At 43.8% G+C, this 23,162-nt stretch overlaps 1 protein-coding gene across 20 annotated transcripts in view; it reads right to left on the bottom strand.

The window, feature by feature from the left end:
• Positions 1-23,162, bottom strand: part of KIAA0586 (KIAA0586 ortholog) — a 102,063-nt gene that overhangs the window by 67,946 nt on the left and 10,955 nt on the right. For 15 of the 20 annotated variants that reach the window (XR_014787999.1, XM_084835846.1, XM_084835739.1 and 12 more), the window contains 12 exons: positions 22,525-22,713; positions 21,870-21,987; positions 19,056-19,203; positions 17,885-17,926; positions 16,843-16,959; positions 15,549-15,790; positions 12,065-12,137; positions 10,201-10,356; positions 8,424-8,598; positions 7,518-7,706; positions 5,386-5,573; positions 3,375-3,458 (listed from right to left, as the gene is read on the bottom strand). Coding sequence is in view for 19 of the 20 variants with exons in the window: in XM_084835846.1 (XP_084691972.1) it covers positions 3,375-3,458; positions 5,386-5,573; positions 7,518-7,706; positions 8,424-8,598; positions 10,201-10,356; positions 12,065-12,137; positions 15,549-15,790; positions 16,843-16,959; positions 17,885-17,926; positions 19,056-19,203; positions 21,870-21,987; positions 22,525-22,713 (1,721 nt within the window). In the remaining variant the exon portion in view is untranslated. The remainder of the gene's footprint in view (positions 1-3,374; positions 3,459-5,385; positions 5,574-7,517; positions 7,707-8,423; positions 8,599-10,200; positions 10,357-12,064; positions 12,138-15,548; positions 15,791-16,842; positions 16,960-17,884; positions 17,927-19,055; positions 19,204-21,869; positions 21,988-22,524; positions 22,714-23,162) is intronic. The other 5 variants (XM_084835861.1, XM_084835877.1, XM_084835886.1 and 2 more) reach the window with 2 other exon arrangements.

Below are 23,162 nucleotides of genomic sequence, written 5' to 3'. Positions count from 1 at the left end.
AAACTAAATGGATCAGTACAACCAGGGATATGTCGGTATACCATCGGAAGATGGGACTCCCAGGTCGGAAGATGGTCAAAATGCTACTGGGGAGGAACAGAGGATAAGTTCAACTAGCCCCAGATGTGATGACGCAGCTAGCTCAAAGCCGAAAGGACGGCTAGCAGCCAATGGTGCTGGTGGTGAATGACGAATCCGATGTTCTAAAGATCAACACACCATAGGAACCTGGAATGTAAGATCTATGAGCCAGGGCAAAGTGGATGTGGTTATTGGGGAGATGTCAAGATTAAATATAGACATTTTGGGTGTCAGTGAACTGAAATGGACTGGAATGGGCCACTTCACATCATATGACCACCAGATCTACTACTGTCGACAAGAGGACCACAGAAGAAATGGAGTAGCCTTCATAATTAATAATAAAGTGGCTAAAGCAGTGCTTGGATACAATCCAAAAAATGACAGAATGATCTCAATTCGAATTCAGGGGAAGCCATTTAACATCACAGTGATCCAAATATATGCACCAACCACAGATGCTGAAGAAGCAGAAGTAGATCAGTTCTCTGAGGATCTGCAGCACCTACTGGATAGTATGCCAAAGAAAGATGTTATTTTCATTACAGGAGACTGGAATGCTAAGGTGGGTAGTCAAACGACTCCTGGAATTACAGGCAAGCATGGTCTGGGAGAACAAAATGAAGCAGGACATAGGCTGATAGAATTTTGCCAAGACAACTCACTGTGCATAACAAACACTCTCTTCCAACAACCTAAGAGACGACTTTATACATGGACTTCACCAGACGGTCGACACCGAAATCAGATTGACTACATCCTTTGTAGCCAAAGGTGGCGGACATCTATACAGTTGGTAAAAACAAGACCTGGAGCTGACTGTAGTTCATATCACGACTTTCTTATTGCACAATTTAGAATCAGACTAAAGAGAATAGGGAAGACCCACAGAGCAGTTAGATATGAGCTCACTAATATTCCTCATGAATATGCAGTGGAGGTGAAGAATAGATTTAAGGGACTAGATTTAGTAGACAGGGTCCCGGAAGAACTATGGACAGAAGTTCGCAACATTGTTCAGGAGGCGGCAACAAAAAACGTCCCAAAGAAAAAGAAAACCAAGAAGGCAAGATGGCTGTCTGCTGAGACACTGGAAGCAGCCCAAGAAAGAAGGAAAGCAAAAGGCAACAGTGATAGGGGGAGATATGCCCAATTAAATGCAAAATTCCAGAGGTTAGCCAGAAGAGATAAGGAATTATTTTTAAACAAGCAATGTGCGGAAGCGGAAGAAGGTAACAGAACAGGAAGGACAAGAGACCTCTTCCAGAAAATTAGAAGCATCAGAGGTAAATTCCAGGCAAAAATGGGTATGATCAAAAACAAAGATGGCAAGGACCTAACAGAAGCAGAAGAGATCAAGAAAAGTGGCAAGAATATACAGAAGAACTGTATAGGAAGGATAATAATATCGGGGATATATTTGACAGTGTGGACAGTGAGCTAGAGCCAGACATCCTGAAGAGTGAGGTTGAATGGGCCTTAAGAAGCACTGCTAATAACAAGGCAGCAGGAGATGATGGTATCCCAGCTGAACTGTTTAAAATCTTGCAAGATGATGCTGTCAAGGTGATGCATGCCATATGCCAGCAAATTTGGAAAACACAAGAATGGCCAACAGATTGGAAAAAATAAACTTATATCCCCATACCAAAAAAGGGAAGCACCAAAGAACGTTCAAACTATCGAACAGTGGCACTTATTTCACATGCCAGTAAGGTAATGCTCAAGATGTTGCAAGGTAGACTCCCGCAATTCATGGAACAAGAATTGCCAGATGTACAAGCTGGGTTTAGAAAAGGCAGAGGAACTCGAGACCAAATTGCCAATATCCGCTCGATAATGGAGAAAGCCAGGGAGTTTCAGAAAAACATCTATTTCTGTTTTATTGACTATTCTAAAGCCTTTGACTGTGTGGATCATCACAAATTGTGGCAAGTTCTTGGTGGTATGGGGATACCAAGTCATCTTGTCTGCCTCCTGAGGAATCTGTATAATGACCAAGTAGCAACGGTAAGAACAGACCACGGACCAACGGACTGGTTTAAGATTGGGAAAGGAGTATGGCAGGGTTGTATACTCTCACCCTACCTATTCAACCTGTACGCAGAACACATCATGTGACGTGCTAGGCTTGATGAAGCCAAGGCTGGAGTTAAAATCGCTGGAAGAAACATTAACAATCTCCGATATGCAGATGATACCACTTTGATGGCTGAAAGCGAAGAGGAGCTGAGGAACCTCATGACGAAGGTGAAAGAAGAAAGTGCAAAAGCGGGGTTGCAGTTAAACTCAAAAAAACCAAGATTATGGCAACCAGCTGGATTGATAACTGGCAAATAGAGGCAGAAAACGTGGAGGCAGTGACAGACTCTGTCTTTCTAGGCGCAAAGATTACTGCAGATGCTGATTGCAGCCAGGAAATCAGAAGACATTTACTTCTTGGGAGGAGAGCAATGACAAATCTTGATGAAATAGTTAAGAGCAGAGACATCACACTGACAACAAAGGACTGCATAGTTAAAGCAATGGTATTCCCCATAGTAACCTATGGCTGCGAGAGCTGGACCATAAGGAAGGCTGAGCGAAGGAAGATAGATGCTTTTGAACTGTGGTGCTGGAAGAAAATTCTGAGAGTGTCTTGGACTGCAAGTAGATCAAACCAGTCCATACTCCAGGAAATAAAGCCAGACTGCTCACTTGAGGGAATGATATTAAAGGCACAACTGAAGTACTTTGGCCATATAATGAGAAGACAGGATAACCTGGAGAAGATGCTGATGCTAGGGAAAGTGGAAGGCAAAAGGAAGAGGGGCCGACCAAGGGCAAGGTGGATGGATGATATTCTGGAAGTGACGGACTCAACCTTGGGGGAGCTGGGGGTGTCGACGGCCGACAGGAAACTCTGGTGTGGGCTGGTCCATGAAGTCACGAAGAGTCGGAAGCGACTGACCGAATAAACAACAAAAAACATATGATTTGGGAAGGGGTGTAAAATGTTGAGTCAAGATGCATAGGATTTGATAGCCCTGATGCTCCAAAGTAAGGCCCCCTGCATCCAGTGGTCCTTACATTGTGTTCAATGTGTTCAGTGGTCCTTAAAATCTATACAGAAGTATTTTTCCATGTAAGAAATGAGTGACACGTGAAGCATCCCTTTGACATGACATTCTTTCCTCCAACAACAGCCTTCCCAGATCTGCTTTCTGTGATCAAGGAAGCCTATCAGGATATGACTTCGCACTGATCCAGTATGTATGTATCAGAAACCAGCAGAAGTGAATTGAGATACCTGCCTTTGTAGAAACGGGTGTTACAGGAATCTGGTTTGTACTCGTGCTGTTGCTTGAAATACTGTCAATATCTACATTTGGCAACACCTGGAAAGAAAAGGCCCACAGATGTAAACTAATTTCTCATCTTCTGGAGTGTCTGGAGCAGAGGTGTAGCAATACACTTTGAGGCACAGGCGCTCATTGTGACAGTCCCCAGAGCCACGCCCCCAAGGACAGACCAGAAATTCAGGCAGCTGTGTTGTTCCATATCAAAAAACAGTTCTATCAGTTTTCATCTCTATCAGGAGCTGGCATTTGGTAAAGCCAATGGGTCTTAATTGCTCATTCAATACCAAGCCACCTGCAAGTACTTGGCATTACAACAGGGATAGCTCACAACAATATACTGTTGCTGGGGAAATCCATTTCCATCCAGCTACTGAGAGGACTGCAGCTAAGCTCAGAGGGAACAAGGAAGTCTGAGAGGAGTGTCAGATGATGTCATCAGCTCTGCTAATGAAAATGTCCTGGCACTTTGACCCTTCAAGACCTGGCTCCACCACACCACTGATTAGGACAGCAATTGCTACTCTTTCAATACACTCTTTGGTCTCTACGCTGTTAAGTGCTCGACCCGTAGCACTGGATACACAGCCCACAGATGGACCACAATTTGGCAATGTAACAAGCCAGATAGGGACCTCTGCAGAGAATATCACAGCTAGGAAAGACTCACTGGAACATCATCTCCTACGCAGGCCTGCATTTCAGAAAAAGAGAGAGAAACTGAAGGCAGGAATCCTCCAACTACCTGTTCATCAAACCAGCAACTACATCTATTCTCATTTAGGAGAAGGAGCTACAAGCATTTGGAAAGTGGTCTGCCAACTGCTGAAAATAGAAGCTGAAAAGCCATTATCAACAAGACATTGATCTTAACAAACCATTAGCAAGTGCCAATGGTACAACTATTTTGCTATGTCAGAAACTGGATGGAAATTCATCAAACTGGGAGTGCACTCAGAGGGAAGCAATCAGAGGGATAAGTAACAAGTTACACATATATGTTTTCCTTTTTGGAGGTAGGTTTTGGACAATTTCAAATATTTAAGTGGGGGTTTTTTTGCTAAAACTTTCCAAAATGGCTAACAATGACAACAGTGAAAACATTTCAATGTAAGCCAAGTTAAAAAAAGAACATCTAGTTTGGGAGGGGGAAATTGGACCCAAAATCACTTCCTCAAGAGTTCTACATCTGTTTGTGAGGGCAAGCACCCACTTGGAACCCTACAAGGGTGAAGCCACTTGGTGCAGGGGGGATTTGAAGTGAAGAAATGGCAGGTGGAGAAAGGACAAGCAAGCACTATATTGTTCTGGTTTTCTGAACAGAGACTCCTAGTGATGGGGTAGTTAACTATAACAAAATTGTATTTATTTATTTTACAGAAACGAGGCCTGCCAGCCAGTCCTTGATATTCTGGCAAGCCACACCCCGGAGTCCACTCTCCAAGGGGCTGGGCTTCTGAGTCATAGCTGTTTCTAGTGTGTGTGGTCCATTAAAGAGATATTCAGTTGGGTGCATACACTACAAGCACTTGTGGCCAATAGGTCAGTGACAACATTCATATGGCAGGAGTGCTACAGTTTTAACATCATTTTAATAACACGTGGTAGAACCAACTTATAAATGGTGCATAAGTTGTAGGTATTCCTAATATTCTTTAAGTTGCTGATTCTCCAGCAATTTTATCATCATATTTTCACCCTACAGTTATGAGGACTAAGACTCTTTGTTTAATTTGCATACTGGATTATCAGGATCCCACAAGTTCCCACCAGTTGAACAAAAGGCAGCGTTGAAGTTCCACATGACCCTTGAGCAGCCACCAGCAGCAAATCTATGGCACACATCCACAATGAAAGAGACAACAAATCTCAAAGTGCTGAGAAAGTTTGAGTAGTTCAACAGACAAGATGAAATAGTATCAGGGTTAAATTTATTAATCCAACTTTTGACATTCTTGTTCCATACCTGCATACTCAGTTTGGGAGTGTCCCTTTTCTCCGATTTCATCTCTATTACTGCAGTGTTGGCCTTCTTCACCTTTGGGTGTGGCTTTAGGGGAGGAGGAGGAACAGAAGTTGTTACAGTAACAGGGTGGAATTCACCTATATTTATTCCTGCAGGCTGAGGCGAGATGCTGTTGATCTGTTTTTGACCTGATCAAAGTTCAAAACAAAAGGAAGCAGGGAAAAGCCAACTGTAATCAATTCTGGACCACGACACCAATTCTAAGCAAAAAGAACGTTGAAAAATTTGATGATTTGGATGAAAGGATAGGTGCAGTACTATGATAGACACTGCCTACACCGGACCAACAGTGCAGACAAATTGTCACACAAGATGCCAAGTGTCTGCAATAACCAGCAAACCCATACATTTGTCATTTTTGCCATAAAAGTCACACACATGCACGTAGCCTTGAAAAAATTATGTGACTTTCTATACTATAGCATAGGATGTGGGGGAAGCCTACAAAAAAAATAAATTGAGGCTCCTTCCCTTACCTCACCACAAAGACCACATGCTGGAACAAAGAGTGAACCAGCCTGAGTTTGACTTAATATCAGGTACTCCATCTAACAAGATGCAGTTCTGAGCCAAGCACGTTCAAGACTATGTCTACTGTTCTTCTGCCTGAACAGCTATCCCACTTCTGGGACTGGGACAAGTTCAACATGCTTCCAATTTGCTTCTGCAGTTTCCCTAAAAATGTGATGCCTGAAGTCTAAACTTCCCCACTGTTCTGTGGCCATTTTGTTTATTACACTGACATCTAGGGATGGAAAAATAGAACTACAGTGACAACTCCCAAAGTTAAAAGAAAATGCTCCACACACACACACACACACACACACACACACACACAAATGAACTGTGCTAATAGGGGGACAGAGAGACTGCAGAGAAGCTGAATTAATTCTTTGCATCTGCCTTCACTGCAGAACATGTAGGATAGATATAAGGCTCGAACCATTTTGGGGAGGGGATGGCACAGCACCTGAAGAACAATCTAAGAGAGTCATTAACTTCACATATGCCTTGATGGAATGTGAGCTGGAGGAGACTAGCCAGGAAAGAGTCCTTAAGGTTGCGGTGGACAGCTGAACAAAATCATCAGTTCAGAGTGTGGTGGCAGTGAAAGAGGCAAATTCCATGCTAGGGATTATTAAAGAAAGGGACTGAAAATAAATGTGACAGTATTGCAATATGATCACACAAATCAATAACTACAACCCCATTTGGAATCTGTATATAGTTCTGGTTGCTACACCTCAAAATGGATATTGCAAGAGCTGGAAAAAGCGCAGAAAACAGAAAAATGAGCAGGGTGATGGAGCATCTCCACTACAAGGAAAGGCTGTAACATTTGGCTTTTGTAAACAAGCCATACTTTTTCTGATGTTATCATAAGATAGCAAAAAGAAAATCAGCAGCGTGGAGCTTTTTAATTTAGAAAAAGGTAAGGCACTGATGCAATGAATATGGACTTGAGCATGCTCCGGGAGAGAGCACAGGACAGGAAGGCCTGGCGTGCTATGGTCCATGCGGTCACGAAGAGTCGGACATGACTGAACAACAAGGGGGGGACATGAGTGAGGTCTCTAAACTTACACATGGTATAGATGAAACATTGTTTCCCCTCTCTCATAGAACTAGAACCCAATGAGGTCATCCAATGAAGCTGAATAGCGGGAGATTCAGGACAGACTTCACCATATGCATAAGTAATGAACAGAATTCGTTGCCACAAATTCAGTGATGGCTACTGGCATAGATGGATTTAAAAGGGGATTCGATACATTCTAATCAATCCTCTTAACTTCTCTATGACAGTACTTTTTTTTGCTCATTAAGATAGTTAAAAGAGACACAGCAGAAATACATTCTGGGGCTCAGAATACAATTCTAACCCACACTTTCCTGAATTTGGAGCCCCAGCTTTTACCACAAATATGTGCCACTGAAGTTATAAGAGCAGCCTTGCCTCAGCATTCAAACTACCCAGGAAAAACATCACACGTGAATCTCTACACAAAAATGCTGCCCTCTGAGTGAAGGCACCCGATGTACCCCGAGGGTTCTCTTGTTTGTGTCCCTACCTAATGGAATAGCCATTGGGATGAGATGGCCTTCAAGAGGGCCTGAGGCATTGGGTGCCTCTTTAGTGGGGCTGAAGAGATACTGGAGTTCCTGATGAGATGCAGATCTTGGGCGTGGCTTCTTAGGACTAGTGACTTTGCTGTGCACATAAGGGCTGGTTTGTGTCCGCGCTGATTTCACCTTTGTACCTGGGAAGGTGGTCAGACAGATAATGAATCTCCTACCTGCTCTGAGCAGAGAAAAGCATGACATTTTAGAGCAAATAAATAAAATAGTAGTTATATTGTGCTCTTGAGTAATTCTGAGTTCAAAGCAAAGAGAGAATGTCAGTTTGTGATTTATGTGCACCCCAAATGTTTCTGATTATGCATGGAGCTTTCCCCTCCCGCCCCAACAAACATTAGACATTAGTTTCCAGCTGTAGGGAAGAAAAGCATGCTCAGGGAGTGATCTCCATCTCCTCCTTGCCTCTGACCCTGTAACAGGTCCCTTTGCTCAGCTCTGTCTGCAGGAAGATGCACGTGAGGGACTGGTTCTCTTCCGTGACTTGTCTAAGTGGGGCTGACAGAGATCTTCCATTGTACAGAATGAAAGGAAAGTAGTTCTCCTGAAAGGCTGGGAGAACAGATGGCTGGGAATTATGGGAGTTGCAGTCCAACACATCTGGAGAATGGCATGTTAGGGAAGGCTGTTCTACAGGTTCTCTCAACTTTTTGTATTGCATTCAATATCCCTGACACGTGGGCAGTAATGATCACAATAAAATGAGCTTCGCCAACAAGTCATTTGCCACAGGCAATAAGAGTACAGCTATAAAGAAGTCTCACAAGACGAAAGTGAAAGAGAATGTTTAACAGGCTGTTTTGAAATATTGGCTTTTAAGGAGAAAAAGATATATTACTTACCTCTAATGCTTTCTATCAGTTTAGGTCTTGGAGGTTTTGCTTTGGGAGGTGGAGAGTTGAACCTGAGATATGGAGATTTCTTAAGTGTGCTCCTGTGACCCTGGTAAACTGGCCTGCCATAAACCTGAGAGAGATACTCTTCATTTTGTACCCCCATCCTTGGTTTCCCAAGCCCCTGCATAAAACAGAAAATTATTCTGAAATGTCAATTTTTAAAAAGGTGGGTGATTAAAGGAGAGCCAACACGTTGCAGTAGTCTAGGGCTGGGCAACTGGTGGCCCTCCAGATGTTTTGGCTTAGAACTCCCATGATCCCTCACCACTGGCTATGCTGGCTAGGGCTGGTGGGAGCTGTGGGTTAAAACTGGAGAGCAACCAATTGTCTACCCCTCATTAGACAGAATGTTGACTTTGGACCATGGAGCTCAGCCATGAAAGCTGATGGGGTGGCCTTGGGCAAGTTACTCTTTCAGCCTAAATACTTCACAGGGCTGTTGTAAGAATAAAATGGAATGACTACAAAGAGAAATTTAGAAAGAGGGCAGGATAGAAACATATCAGATACAAATACCATTATACCATTATTATTTATCTAGCACCATCTGACAATGCATTTTAGCAAGACAGCATTGGTAAGAGATGCAAGTCATCCCCCATTTATTGATTTACCCCATCTGTCAATAAAATTCCCAGGACAGCTTACAAAATTTAAGAATACAATATGTATTTTTCAACACAGACAAGTTAGAAATATACTAATATATTATACTAAACATGTAGAACAACACAGAGAACAACTGAAGCTCATCCGAGATCAGATGGCCTTCTGGACAGTTCCATAGAGTGACCTGATCCAACTACAGAATCCAAAATGCAGTAGTTGAGAGATATTTTATCCTCAAAGTGCCCTATGAACCTGTCAGAGGAGGCCTCTGAGGGTTCCTTCACATCTTCTGCCAGATTGCAGGAGGCCCCAAACCACCTGGAAGAGTTCTGCTGAACGGTAGTGGTGGTGAAAAACTGTTTCTTCACCACAGCCACAAGCAAGCTCAATAACAACTTATTAGCCCACAATCAGAGTCACTGTGAGGTTTTCCTCCATTTGCTTCCTGGCCATCACCATTCCTGTTTCATTGCCCTCTGCCTCCCTGTACACCAAGTAGCAGACTGGGCTCCACCCAAACTGAGGGGGCTCTTGGGAGCTATTGGGCCAGTTTGCCTGTAATGGCAACGCACAATTTAAAAAAAAAAATGCTCCTGTTGCACGTGGGAATGGCTAAACAACCAACGGACCTTCTGTCTGTGATTTGTTTATCATTATATGCAAACCAGGACCTCTGGCTTGTCTCTCTCCTGATAAGCCAAATGAAGGACCATAGTGCATCGGTGCTATGTGCAAACCGGGCCATTATGTCAACCGCCTAAGTCATCTCCATATTCCAGAGTGACCAAACCATCTACAGAAGCAGCAGCCATATCAAACAGCTGATTCCATAATCCGTAATTCCATCACATTCCATATGCCTTTGGGGGTAGACCATCCTAATACATCTGCTGTCCCAGCAGAGGAGAATACTGCTACAAGCCTAAACCTCACCAGAAAGTGATCAAAACCAGGTGAAATTTATAATCTACAACCTCACCTGAAAATCATTGCATACCCCTTGCATGTGCCTGAACACAGTTCCAAGCACACACAGACCCAGGGTTGATCCCAGCCTCATGCTACAAGGTTCCTGGGTCAAGCCCTCGAGAGCTCCCAAGCTCTGCATTCTCACCTTATCCGTTAGCTTTTGAGAGGGCCTTGCTGCAGACAAAAGTCTTTTAGTAGGGATCTCCTGAGAGTATTGAGGCTTTGCATTAGTTCCCCTGCTGGCCTTCATAGTCTTGATGACCTGTTGTGTCTTGAGGCAGTCCTTCCTTGCCATTTCATCCTGAAGGCAGAATGTAAAAGCAGCGATAAGATTATAGCTTTGAGTGTAATAGCAGTATTTTGGTGGGCATGTAAGTCATGCTTCCAGCAGAATTAACTCAGATACAAATAGGTAGGTAGGTAGGTAAGGGATGTTATGATGCAGTGCCATGTAGGCCATATTGAGCCAAATACTAGAATACATCTCTAGATTCCCATTCAGCCAACTGTGACAAAATACATTTCATTACAAGATGTATGTTTGCTGATCAATTACTCCTGAATTTAGTTCCTTACATCTGTTATTCAGCAAGGTTTTCAGTGAAGCCCTTAAGGGTGTGCTGTCTGACACTGCTCATTTACCTTGAAAAGTAACCAGAAAATAATGCAATACTTACACAAAGCTATTGCAAACGGTGGTGCCATGTTACTCCCTGGTGTGTATCCCAGGAAACACACACACAGATCAGTCTTACATTTGCTTCTTCCCTGTGATCATTAATCATGCAGTCTTTATTACATTTCCCATTTCCTGTCCTCTCGATTACCACAAAGGCTGTGAGAATGGACAGAACTTCCAGTCTCTTCTCTGCAGTTCTGGAGGACTATTCCTAACATATTCCGGGATGCAATGTACAAAATATTGCCACTGTTGAGATGGAGAAGGTGGAGAGATCTATCCAGACAGCTGCCAATGAAGTCACTAGGATATTAGTCTACAGGCAGCATGCAACATAGCACTAACGTAAAAGCCAGCATGGTGTAATGGCTAGAGTGTTCAACTGGGAGTTGGGAGATCTGGGTTCTCGTCCCCACGCGGCCATGAAAGTTCACTGGGTGACTCTGGGCCAGTCACAGACTCTCAGCCCAACCTACCTCACAGGGTTGTTGTTGTTGTGAAGATAAAATGGAGGAGGAGGATTATGTATGCCGCCTTGAGTTCCTTGGAGGAAAAAAGGCGGGATATAAATGCAATAAAATAAATAAGCGACCTCCAGCACAATGCCAATAGTGTAAGCTGGCCCAACAGGTTTTCCTGTATTTTCCTAGTTTTACACTACTGGTGCTGTGCTAGAGGCTGCTTCTGCCAGTGCTTTGTCAACTCCGTAAGTGCAGTGGCCCCGCTGGATATTGCCCTATATTTGTGTTTTCCATAAGGGAAATGTGACATAAGGGAAAATGTGAAAGAAAGTTATCTACTTGCTAATATTACCATCACTCATTTATTAACCCCCAACTGCCTCAAGTCAGCTCAAGAAAAAAATAAAGTTCTTATCATGCTATAGGTTCAAGCTATGGCAAGTGTCTAATACAGCCCACTTCTGTATGTCTGGGAGCCACTGTTCTCTAGATAATTTTTGTGAACCCCTAGCGAGCGTTGGCTATTGAGCAGTATCAAATTAAAAATGAATGAATGGAATAACGGCCAACTCCATAATAAATTTAGCTCCATCAAGCCATATGGTCATCATTATGGGGCCCTGTGACCTTGGCCACTGAATTAGCATATACAAGTATGTCCATGCACATGATCACTTAGAAAAGCCATGAGAGAGATGCACAACTGAAATGTGGGATCTCCACTCCTTGGGAAGGGCCGCTAGGGGGTTTCTGAAACTTGGGGGGGGGGGGGCTAGAGACTACTAGTTAGCCATCTTTGAGAACACATGAATGCTGCGAAGAGGCCAGATACCCTCTTGTTCCTTTAGTTGCAGTCCCAGAAACCATACCTGGATGTCCATGCTGATTGCCTTAATCCATTCATCTACAGTCTTTCTGATCCGTATCTCCTCCAGGACGTCTCTAGAAGGGAGGAGGAGAAGTAGCAAAGGATTACAGCATCTGCTCAAATGAAAAGACTGTCCCAAGGAAGAGTTCTGAGCTCATGCAAAAGTGCTTTTTTTAAGTGGCGGAATTAATGCTTTAAACCTTGCTTATCTCTTGCTCACCTTGCCCCCACCTTAGTTTTGTAAGGGTGGAAACTTAAAGATAGTTGCCAGCCTCTGAACGTGGAAGCTGGCAACTATCCTATGTAGGGCGGCTGGTGCATGTAGGGGATCCTCTGCTCTGTGCTCTGGCTGCTCTGCATTTTCGGCTGGACGCATGATTTCATGCATCTAGCCAGGGAGCTGGGAGGGGGAGGCTGCACAGCACACAGGAAGCTCCGTAAAGAGGCTTGCACCGTCTCCTCCCCACCCCCAGGACTGCCCCGTTTGTGCCCTCTTCGCGCTCCATTTCCAAGCGTGGAGTCTGGGAAGAACCGCACCGGCTACAAGGGGGCAGGGAGTGAAGTTTCTGGGAACCGTGTGCACAGCCCTGTCTCCAACCTTGCTCCCAGAAACTGAAAAAATCCTATAGCCCTCTAGACAGTGTCTAGTGGCCACAGGATTGCTCCCTAAGTAATTCTTGGATGCCAGACATACTCTGTTGAGTCGCTTCGATCTCTCAGAGGCTTCTGAAACCATCAGCCATGCTATCTTGTTAGGCTGGCTCTGTGGGTTGGAGCTGGGAAAATGGCGATATAATAGTTCTATTTGTACCTGCAGGTTGGTTTCAGGATTTCTATTTGCCCCATGGTATGAGAGCTCTGAGGTCCTGCAAGGTTCCATTTTATCCTCCATGCTCATTAACATCTATATGAAGCTGCTGGGATGACACCCAGGTTTGTTTTTTAATGTCATCCGAATCAGGTAAGGATGTAAAGGTGCCGAACTGTTTCTAGACTTGGTAACGGTCTAGATGAAGGGCAATAAACTGAAACCAAAACCAAAGGTGCTGTGGGAAGGTGCAAATCTGGGAAGTCGGTGTATATCTTGTTCTGGATGGGGTTGCACTGCCCCTGAAGTGAGTGCACGGCTTGGGGGTGCTCACTGATCCAATATTGTCACTTGAGACCCGGGTGGCCCCAGTGGCCATGAGTATGTTTTATCAGCTTTGCTTGGTTCGCTAGCTGCAACCATTCCTGGACAGGTATAGCCTGGCTACAGTGACCTATGCTCTGGCAACTTCCAAGTTGGTTTGCTGTAATGTGTTATACATGGGGCTGCTCGTGAAACTGTTCAAAAGCTTCAATTAATGCAGAATGCGCAGCTAGAATTCTGACTGGTTTGTTTAGGTGAAACTGCATTACACAATTGCGAAAGAAATACACTGGCTGCCTACTTGCTTCTGAGCCTGATTCAAGGTGCTGGTGCTTACCTTTAAAGCCCCGACTGGCTCAGTACCCAAATACCTGAAGGAGCACCTCACAGGAACAGAAGAAAGCTGCCTGACACTGAGTTGAATCTTTGCTCCATCTAGTCTACTGTTGTCGACACGGACTGGGAGCAGCTCTCCAGAGATCCAGCCCTACCCAGAGATATCGGAGATCGAACCGGGTACCTTCTGCATGCAAAGCATCTGGTCTACCTCTGAGCTGCTGTCCCTCCTCCCATACCAACCCACCTGTGCATGAAATCACCAGATGAGGCCCTTCTCTGAGTTCCATCGGTATGAGAGGTGCATTATGAAGGCACGAAGGAGAGAGCTGGGGGGCGGGGGGAGATTCTACAACTCTGGAATGCCCTCCCACAAGGAAATCTGAACTGCTATCAACATTGTATTCTTTTTGGCACCATGTCAAAAAGAAGCTGTTTTAGTTAGCCTGGGCACTAAAAAATCTTTTTTAGCAGGTTGAATGATTTTTGTTGCAATCTATGTCAAATTTAAAGTTTGATGTTTTATTGCTATTTTTATCATACTAGTGATGTGTAACTTTTATGTTTGTATACCACCCACTTTTGTGAGTGAAGCGCATTCTAGAATTTTTTTAAAATAAAACAAATTCTGTAATCGGTTCCCCCCCTCCCCATTGCTTTGTTTTTTATTCTTTCAACTGTTGTCCCCATTTGTTTCAGAAAGGAACTTTTATTCAAAATGTGACACATGCACACATACCCAAATATTGGGAATCTAAAATTGTTCATAATCTGCATTATTTGATATCAGAGAGCCCTGTACCGTTAGTATGCCAATTGTGGAAATATGGAACACACACAGAGACACCACTCAACCCAAGTTTATTGTGAGGGATTCCATCTCATTTGTAGAATCCACAAGGCAACTTACAGTGAACAGGACACGGAATAATGGGCTCAAGTTACAGGAAGCCAGATTCCAGCTGAACATCAGGAAAAACTTCCTGACTGTTAGAGCAATACGACAATGGAACCAATGACTTAGGGAGGTGGTGGGCTCTCCCACACTGGAGGTATTCAAGACAAGGCTGGACAGCCACCTGTCAGGGATGCTCTCACTTGGATTCCTGCATTGAGCAGGGGTTGAACTCAGTGGTCTTGTAGGCCCCTTCCAACTCTACTATTCTATGATTCTATGATAAAAATACGTTACACTACCATACAGATATTAAAACTGGGATAACATGGCAGCAAAATGAAAAGCCAACAGTTTGAAGAGGGTCTAAATGTGTGATGTCAATTAAAAGGAAATATAAAAGCTCTGTTAAAACTCCAGGAAAATAGGGCCATTTTATCATAGCTGACGCACATCACACTCAGCTGGGGCTGTATCCTTGTGAGTGATTCTCCTAATTTTTGTTCCTGATGCTCTGTCTTTGGGTTTATTATTATTCATTTATAAAGCACCTACAATTTCCTAAGCACCGTAAACAGATTAAACACAGACTAAATATTGGGACAAGGCAGACTAAATTCTAATGAGCTCAGAACAAGTTACAGTGGTGTTTAAACTCAAAGTTTAAAACAATCAAGATGGATATGACTGTCATTTTCTCCCCACCCCACAGTTTATTTGTGATATTTGACTCCTGGATGGTCACAGAAACTGAGCATCTGGAACATTTTCTCTCTCCTGGTTCCATTATTGCCATTCCTCTTTCTTCCATATTTTCTGACCCCAGGCTTCTTGTTTGTCCTGCCCAATAGTTAGCGCTGCCATTTTTGAAATGTGAGTTTACCTTTTACTAGGTTACCTAAAAAAATGCTGCCTGGGGAACGCTGGGAGTTGTAGGCCTTTTCTCTGTCTAAACATGCATAGGATTGCGCCCTTAATTTGTTAACAAAGGAGATAGAGAAGAACAACCTGAAAGGTCAGTCATAACCACTCTCAAATCTGTGTTATCCAATAATGCAGGAGAGTTAAGGTAGATACGTAGAATGGCTATCAACACAGGATAAAAAAGCAACAGAACCCTACCTGTCTGCTGTCAACTCATCTATGAAGGCATGCAACGCATTGCCATCCTTGGCGCGAATAATGGCTTCAAGGTTTTCTTCAAGGAGCTTCTTGTTCTTGCGCACTGCTCTCAGGATCTTTTCGGCATCCTTCAGTATGGAGTTTGATGCCTTGGTTGACTGGATAATGGATGACTTAGAAAGTTGCTGAAGCTTAGAAAGCTGCTGAAGTTCAGTAAGACTTGGGGCAACCGGGTCTTTTTGCTAAAATTCAAGCAAAGTCAACAATGGAAACACCAACCACCAATATCCAGCAATCTGAGGTATATTGGGTAGTATCTAATTAGCCCTGTCCTACTGAGAGAATGGCGTCCATAAGTGGAAGAGGGGAGTGGTCCCCCCCTGCAGCCCCGCCCCCACATATCTTCCGAATCTGCTCCACAGGGTCAAGGACCCTCTGGAATAGACTGGGGGGGGGGGTGCAGGAGAGAAGACGTGAAGGTTGTTCCATGCTGGATTTCACCCACTGCCTCTACATATGGAAGTTCCATTCTTAGCCATCATAGAAAAAAGGCCTATTCCTTTGAGAAGGGAGGAGCAGGGGAAAAGAGCTGTCTTAAGACAGTGTTCATTCTAACATCCCATTTTTTAAACGAAAACCTTGAGTGTTACTTTACTTTGTGAGCTACTGCCCATCGGAACCTCCTGAAATATAGAGCAGCCACAGGACTGCCAACAAGACTCACTTTATATGAAAAACACTGCCAAAGGCAAGCACAGAAGATCACAGCAAAGGGGCCTAAACGTTGCTGAAATATCAAACTATAACAATGGTATTTCACAAGAAATACTGGAAGTGCAATTCTATATATACAGTATATCTACTCAAAAGTCAGTCCCATTGAGTTCAATGGAGCCTGCTTGCACATATGTGGGTATAGGATTACAGCCTAAAGGAAAACGTTACCAGAAGTCTAAGTAGCTGTGGGTATTTAAGCGTATTTCATTACGTAAGAATGGAGCATTTAACAAGATAGTCAACTGCACAAATCTTAAAAATCCATTTAACTATCTGGTTTTTAGAGGATAAATGGATCCCGTTTAAATAAATATGCAGAGTGAAATACCTCCCCCACCCCATAAAGCTGCCTTTTTGAGATTCCAAACAAAATGTGTTAATTTTTTCCCTATCCTTCCAATAATTTTTTCCAGGGAAGCTCACATAACATCAGGGTAATAATCATAATATGAGGTTAAGATTATTTAGAAAGTCTGGGAAAATAAGGTCTTTGCCTGGTGGATGCCACCCACTGTACCTTAGTTAGTGAGGGAACCTGGTGAAGAGCCTCCGTTGATGACCACAATGAATGGACAGGCTGATGTGGAGGTATGCGATCCTTCACTTGGACAGTTTCTCTTAAGTGCGAGGTAGTCTATAATTCAATAGAAAAATGAACTGACTCAGTCTTCGCTACTAAATAAGATTGCTCAGCCCTGCTATACTTGTTTAGAAGGCAAAACCTAGGGGGCATCTGCAATAGGAGAAACCAAGAAAACCAATTTCCAAGTACTGCTGGAGAATCTCAGGGAAGACGTACACGAGCTCCTTCAAAACAGAGGAGGCCTTTTTAGGACAATATTACTGCCAGTCCCCATCCCATTGTCCAAATTACACAAAATGGGCACTATATTGTCAGTAGTTTTTGTTTTTTTAAATGCAGCAGCTCCCACTTTCCTACTGTATGGTGACTGGTAGTTTGACACTAATGTATTAAGTCAGATGGAGCCACAGACTGAAAGTGCTGATGGCTCCAAAAGGGGGGAGCTATCAGATAATGAATGCTTGGTGGACGCAAATATAAATGAAATCAAAACCAACACTTGCAAGTTGATTTAAGTTATATACACCCCACAGCTGCTGTGGGGTATTTCAACTGTTTCATGTTTTTAAAACTTAAATCTAAAAGTAAGGACATACGAAGAGCTGTGCTGAATCAGGCAGAGCCCTACCTAGTCAAGCATTCTGTTCCTATGTTGGCCAACCAGGTGCCTGTGGGAAGCTCAAAAACAGGACATGACTGCAATAGCACCCTCCTGCTTGTTCCTCTCAGCACCTGGTATGGAGAGCCACATTGCCTTCAATACTGGAGGTAATATATAGCTTTCATAACTACTAGTTTTTAATGTTTCTCCATTTCAAGAATGAAGAATCAAGGCATGTTGCTGGTGCCACAATTTGGTGCTTTTACAGCTCAGATGTTTTGGGTTTTAGTGCATTTATTTTATTGTGGCTGCCTTCAGTGTCTTGGAACAAAGAGGCAGTTGATAAATATTATAAAAAATAAAGTGACATAGAACCTTCATAAAATTATTCGTGTCTGATTTCCACTCCTTTGCATCCTGTAAGGAAAAAAAAAAAAAGAATGTATTACTCAAGCCAAAGTTATCTTAGCAGATATGCTAGAACTCTGGTTCAAACCAGTTCTATACAATTGTAGGAGGCTGCTATATACAGTTGTGTATCCCCACCATCCATTATTTGGTCCTTTAAAATATTTTTAATAAACAAGCTGCCCTTCATTCTTGCAGATTGCACAATGGTATACAAGACTGTATGGTGACTCTATTCCCTTATTTATCATGCTAGAAGGCCTAATCTTAGTATTATCTTATTCTTAGAATAAGAACATCTTATTCTTATTAAAGATATTCTTGATTCCTTCAAGACTAAAATTTATCTCCATGTCTAATGACAATGACTATTTATTAGCCAAAATAGTTACAAAATAATATGATGGCCTTTTCATAGTCTGTGGGATGCAGGTTTTATTGTGTTTTCTGTTTTCATAGCTTTTTATTGAATATTGATTGATTTTCTATTATGTTTGTTTTGCAAAGTTTTTGTATTATTTTTACTTTGAAGCTGCCTTGAGAGTTCTACCCTTTAAAGGCAGCCTTAAAAAAATCATGTTTATAAAAATAAAAATGTCGATCAACTATTTAATCATTTGCAATTATCTCCACAATCCAAGGAACAGCATAAGCAAAAGGAGCTCAGGGAGGGAGTACATTAGGTTATTCTAGTTTATCCTTGTAACAATCCTGTGTGGCATGTACGGCTCAGAAATACTGATTTGTCAAAGACCACCTGGGTTAAGCTTCACAGCCAAGTAGAGAGCTGAAGCTCAGTCTCTCTGGCCTAGGACCAATGCTCTCTCCCGCCACAACACCACACTGCGCATGCAATGAGACTTCCTCTTTTCTTCAGAACGCAAGACCTCCCTCCACAACCCCAAGGGATGCAAACTGCTTTTAAACTAACATCAGGAGTTTTAAGGAGCTTGCTGGATCACAGCCATTGCACGCAATCTGCATGATTTATTCTGCTTGCAGCAATGTCTGTAGATTGGATTTCCAGGCTGTAACATTTTAATTTACAGTCACTATCTCTGTACGCCCAGATTTCAGGATTCTGCTTTACAGGTCCTTTCACCCTTTGGTTAATTATTTCAGCAACGTTTTGCTTTACCTGCAGGATGTCACGCATTTCCCTCTTCAGTTGCCCGAGCTCATGGAGCACATCATCTGCTTTCTTAACTGTTCTCTCAATTGGATTGAGATATTGATTTGTGCTTTTAAATGCAGGGAAGGGCTCTGTCTGCAGAACATTGGATCTGCTAAGAAGCATATTTCAGGTTCTCATTAATCCTTATTAAGATTACAAATACAATTCTCTTTACGAGACTCTCTACAGCAGGGGTGGGGAACCTGCAGCCCTCAGGCCAATTGTAAAAGCTATCTGCACTCATTCATTTCAGGTCTCTAACAAGAGCCATCTGACATTTCCCTGGCAGGCTACTGGGCAGGAACAGAGAGAAAACGGGGCAGCAGGGGAAAAAAGAAAGGGGGTGACCCACCCATTTTTGGCTTTGTCAGCTACTGGCTTCAGCCCTGTCCACAGCAGAAACACTTCCACTGACCCCCTCCCTGACAGATTACATGTGAGGAAATGCGGCCCTTGACAGAAAAAAGGTTGCCTACCAATGGCTGATGGAACCAGTTAACCTGCAGCATTTGTTAAGAATACTGGAGCATCGGGGTGAATCCTACCAGAATTCTGTGTGTTTATGGTTCAGGTCGCTCAACTCTGAAGAGGGACAGATGTTCCCAGGAAGACAAACATGTACAGAAATACAGGGAGACCAATATCCAAGTAAGCCCTCTTCTTAGCCACAAGAACTGCAACATGTTGTTTGAACTGGCCCGTCACTGACGTGGTTTGCATGATCAAAAAAATGCCACCGTGGCTTGTTGTGACCCGTGACACGTGCTGGGCGCAATCTGCATAATCACCACCTGGCTGCAGCTTGTCGCGTCATCCAAACCTAGATGGCATGGCTTGTTGGAGGTTAAACAACCCTCAAATAACCCATGGGCTGTTGTAGGGTTACTTACCACCCATGGATTGAAGGGTTATTTGAGAGCTGTTTAACTCTCCAACAAGCCATGCCATCTAGGTTCGGATGACGCGACAAGGTGCGGCTGGGTGGTGACTACGCAAATTGAGCCTGACATGTGCTGCAGCTCACCGCTAGCCACGGTGGCTTGTTGAAACCACGGTGGCTTGTTTTGATTGTGAGAACAGGTCAATTGCCTCTTCCCACTTAGTTTTCCATCCTTTCTGCCTTTTTCCATTCTTTCCTAGCACAAAAGTGTATCTGATACAAAGGAAACTCAATTTCCATCCAGTCCACTATTTTGCTGTTTCTAAAACAGCTTTGCTCAACTTAAGAATTTCACATACTTCCCCATGACATAAAGAAAAACAACCATTATACGAGGGGGATCGATAAAGCAAGACTCCTGCCTGTTAGATGAGAACCGAAAACAAACGTGTACCCAATGCTTTGCTTACATGGCACCAGATAACTAATTAAGACAGACACACAGCATCACTCTCAAAAGCAAAGGTGGATGGTGAGTGCTGCCACAAATGTGGCCCAAGCAGGGCCACTCAGAAACAAGAAGGAACTATTAGCATGCTTGGGGGAACCCCGAGCTCTGCAGAAGGACAACCCATATTTTAAAAGATCCTAAGGGGACAAAGAACAAAAAACCCCAACCCCAGCTCAGTAAAGACTGGGCATGCTTAGTAATGCTGACTCTTAGGTGGAAAGGAAAGAGGGGGAGGAGAGGTATGCCCTGTTTGGAGGGAATGGCTGGTGGGAAGATACACTGCAACATTTTGCTGCAGGTCCCACTTGTTTGACCCTAATTAAGACAGCAGCTAGACAGTCATAGGATCCGTCGGTTTCTGTGCTCTGAGGTCGGTTCCCGGAAAACTGCCTCCCCCCCCCCCCGCCAGCCTGTAGGTGGCACGGGTCGTCCCCAGGCTCTGTTTGTAAGAGCAGCGTGGAGTGGAGAAAAAGGGGGTGATCCTGGAGGCGGGAAGTGCCAGTACGACACTTCTTATGCATCGTCCAGCCTCCCCACCCCGCACTCCGAACTCCTGCAGCTAAACAGCCAAAATCGGCCATCTAGCCACAAATGCAGGGCGGCTGGAGCGTGGAGGAGAGGATTCCCTCTGTGCTCCTCCCACCGTGCATTGGATAGGCGGCCGCCTCTCCATATAGGATTGCTCTCTAAGTAGTTAAGACTAGGCAGTCCAACAGAAGCAAACCAAGTGCCGTGGTCAATTTTCATGGTTTAAAAGCTCAAACATATATAAGCTCAACCAGAGTATGCAAATAAACTTTTGAATCTTTCCTGGTGCAAGAAAACTCTTTCACACAGAAAGAAAACAGACTCTTCCATTTCAAGCAAGTACATCTTTCTGCTCGGAATGAAGTGCCAAGAATTATGTGAGCAGAGACATACCAGTAATCAATGAAGGCAGCATCTTACTTCTCTAATACTTTAATTGTTCGAATTGAGATTAGGATATTACTGCTCGTCAAGTGAAACATAGTACAGTTTCAGTATTGCAGATTTTTTTTTCTTACTGGCTCCTTTTAGATCATGTTAAAAAGCTAAGAGCTTCAAGTAGGGGTGGGCAACTTGAGGCCCGCCAGATGTTCTGGCCTACAACTCCCATCAGCCCCAGCCAGCATAGCCCAGCCCAGCCTTCCCCAACCTCCAGGTGCTTTGGACTACAATTAAAAGCACTCCTGACCATTAGCCATGCTGGTTGGGGCTGCTGGGAGTGGAAGCCCAACCTGTAGGGAACCAGGTTGGGGAAGGTGGGCACAGCCAGTCATGAGAAATGATGCGAGTTGTAGGCCCACACATCTGGAGGGCCACAAATTGCCTGCCCCTGGCTGAATTCAACAAGGAACATATTTACCGCTCTCTTTCAAAACCCCACGGCTTTACGCTGTTGCTTGCTGGCTCCTTCCAAGATGTACCCTGACTTAAAGGCGTTTCTTGAGAATTCAAGATTTGCTCTAGAAGTTTCCCTCCACCTAGAATGAAGAAAACAGGCCATATTGTAGCTAAATACACTGTGTGTGGTGTGTGCATGTGCGCGCATGCATGTTCAACATGTATGGGGTATTTATGAGTTTCCCAGGCAGGATGATAGCATTTCTACAGATTTAGACATGCAGAACAATACATCATACACAGCTGACTAATTTTAAAACTTTTACATCAAATCCACCGTAAAAAAAAAATCACTTCTTAAAGCTTCAGAACAATACTGAATTGTTCTGACGAACATACATGGAATTAACAGTTTTTGAGCTATGGCAGACAACCACTGCCGGCATATTTAGAAAAAAGGCCTAAAATGCATTTAAGTGTGAGAAAATTCCTCAAGCCTAAATGGTGCTCGCAACATTCACATTCTAAGGCTGACTAGAGCCTGACCTAGGGAAGTCTGGAATGGACATTGTTGTGGGGGAAATGCAGCAGCAGGACAGGCCAGAGCAGCTGGTGGGCACATCCACTGATATGGGGAGGAAAAGGAGCAGCAGCCTTGGAGCCCTCCTGTGCCTTACCCAGAGTTCCTCCACACGATGGCTGGTGCACATTTTCTTTTTCTCCACTAGGCTGCTCCCTCTTCGACATTTTCTGTGAGATTTTAGCATCTTTAGATACCGGCATGGGTGCGTATCTCCGAGGTGCTGGTGTCTTGAGGGGGGACTTTTGTCTGTGAACACCAGGGCTTCCAAAGTGCCGTGAACAGGCTGGAATGTAGGAGGGAAAATCTGTTTACCCGTGAAAGAATGCATATTTAAAGAGAGAACCAGAAGTTAAAGTCATTATTCTAAAACAGGGGTGGGGAATGTGTGGCCCTCCAGATGTGGCTGGACTGCAATTCCTATCGTCCCTCACCACTGGCCATGCTAACTAGGGCTGATGGGAGTTGCAGTCCAATAACATCTGCGGAGCTGCACATTCCCCATCACTGTTCTCAAACCAGAACATGCTACAGTTCAAAAGAATCTCATCAAGATAGAACCCTTTCAATGTATCAGAAAGGGTAACAGACACATTGCCAGATGAAACTGGGTATCTGAAAGGAAGCAAATGACAAAGCTCTTTGGTAGCCTACCCGAACCTGGTGCCCTCCAGATGTCCAACACATCTGGAGAGCACCAGGTTAGGGAAGGCTGCTCTACAGAGTACAGACATA

The sequence above is a fragment of the Heloderma suspectum genome, chromosome 1 (genome assembly GCF_057233095.1).
Source record: "Heloderma suspectum isolate Gila_16-S chromosome 1, 16-S_ref, whole genome shotgun sequence".
Classification (NCBI taxonomy): Eukaryota; Metazoa; Chordata; class Lepidosauria; order Squamata; family Helodermatidae; genus Heloderma; species Heloderma suspectum.
The sequence above is the reverse complement of the archived record's forward strand: the minus strand, read 5'-3'. Positions and strand labels throughout refer to the sequence as shown.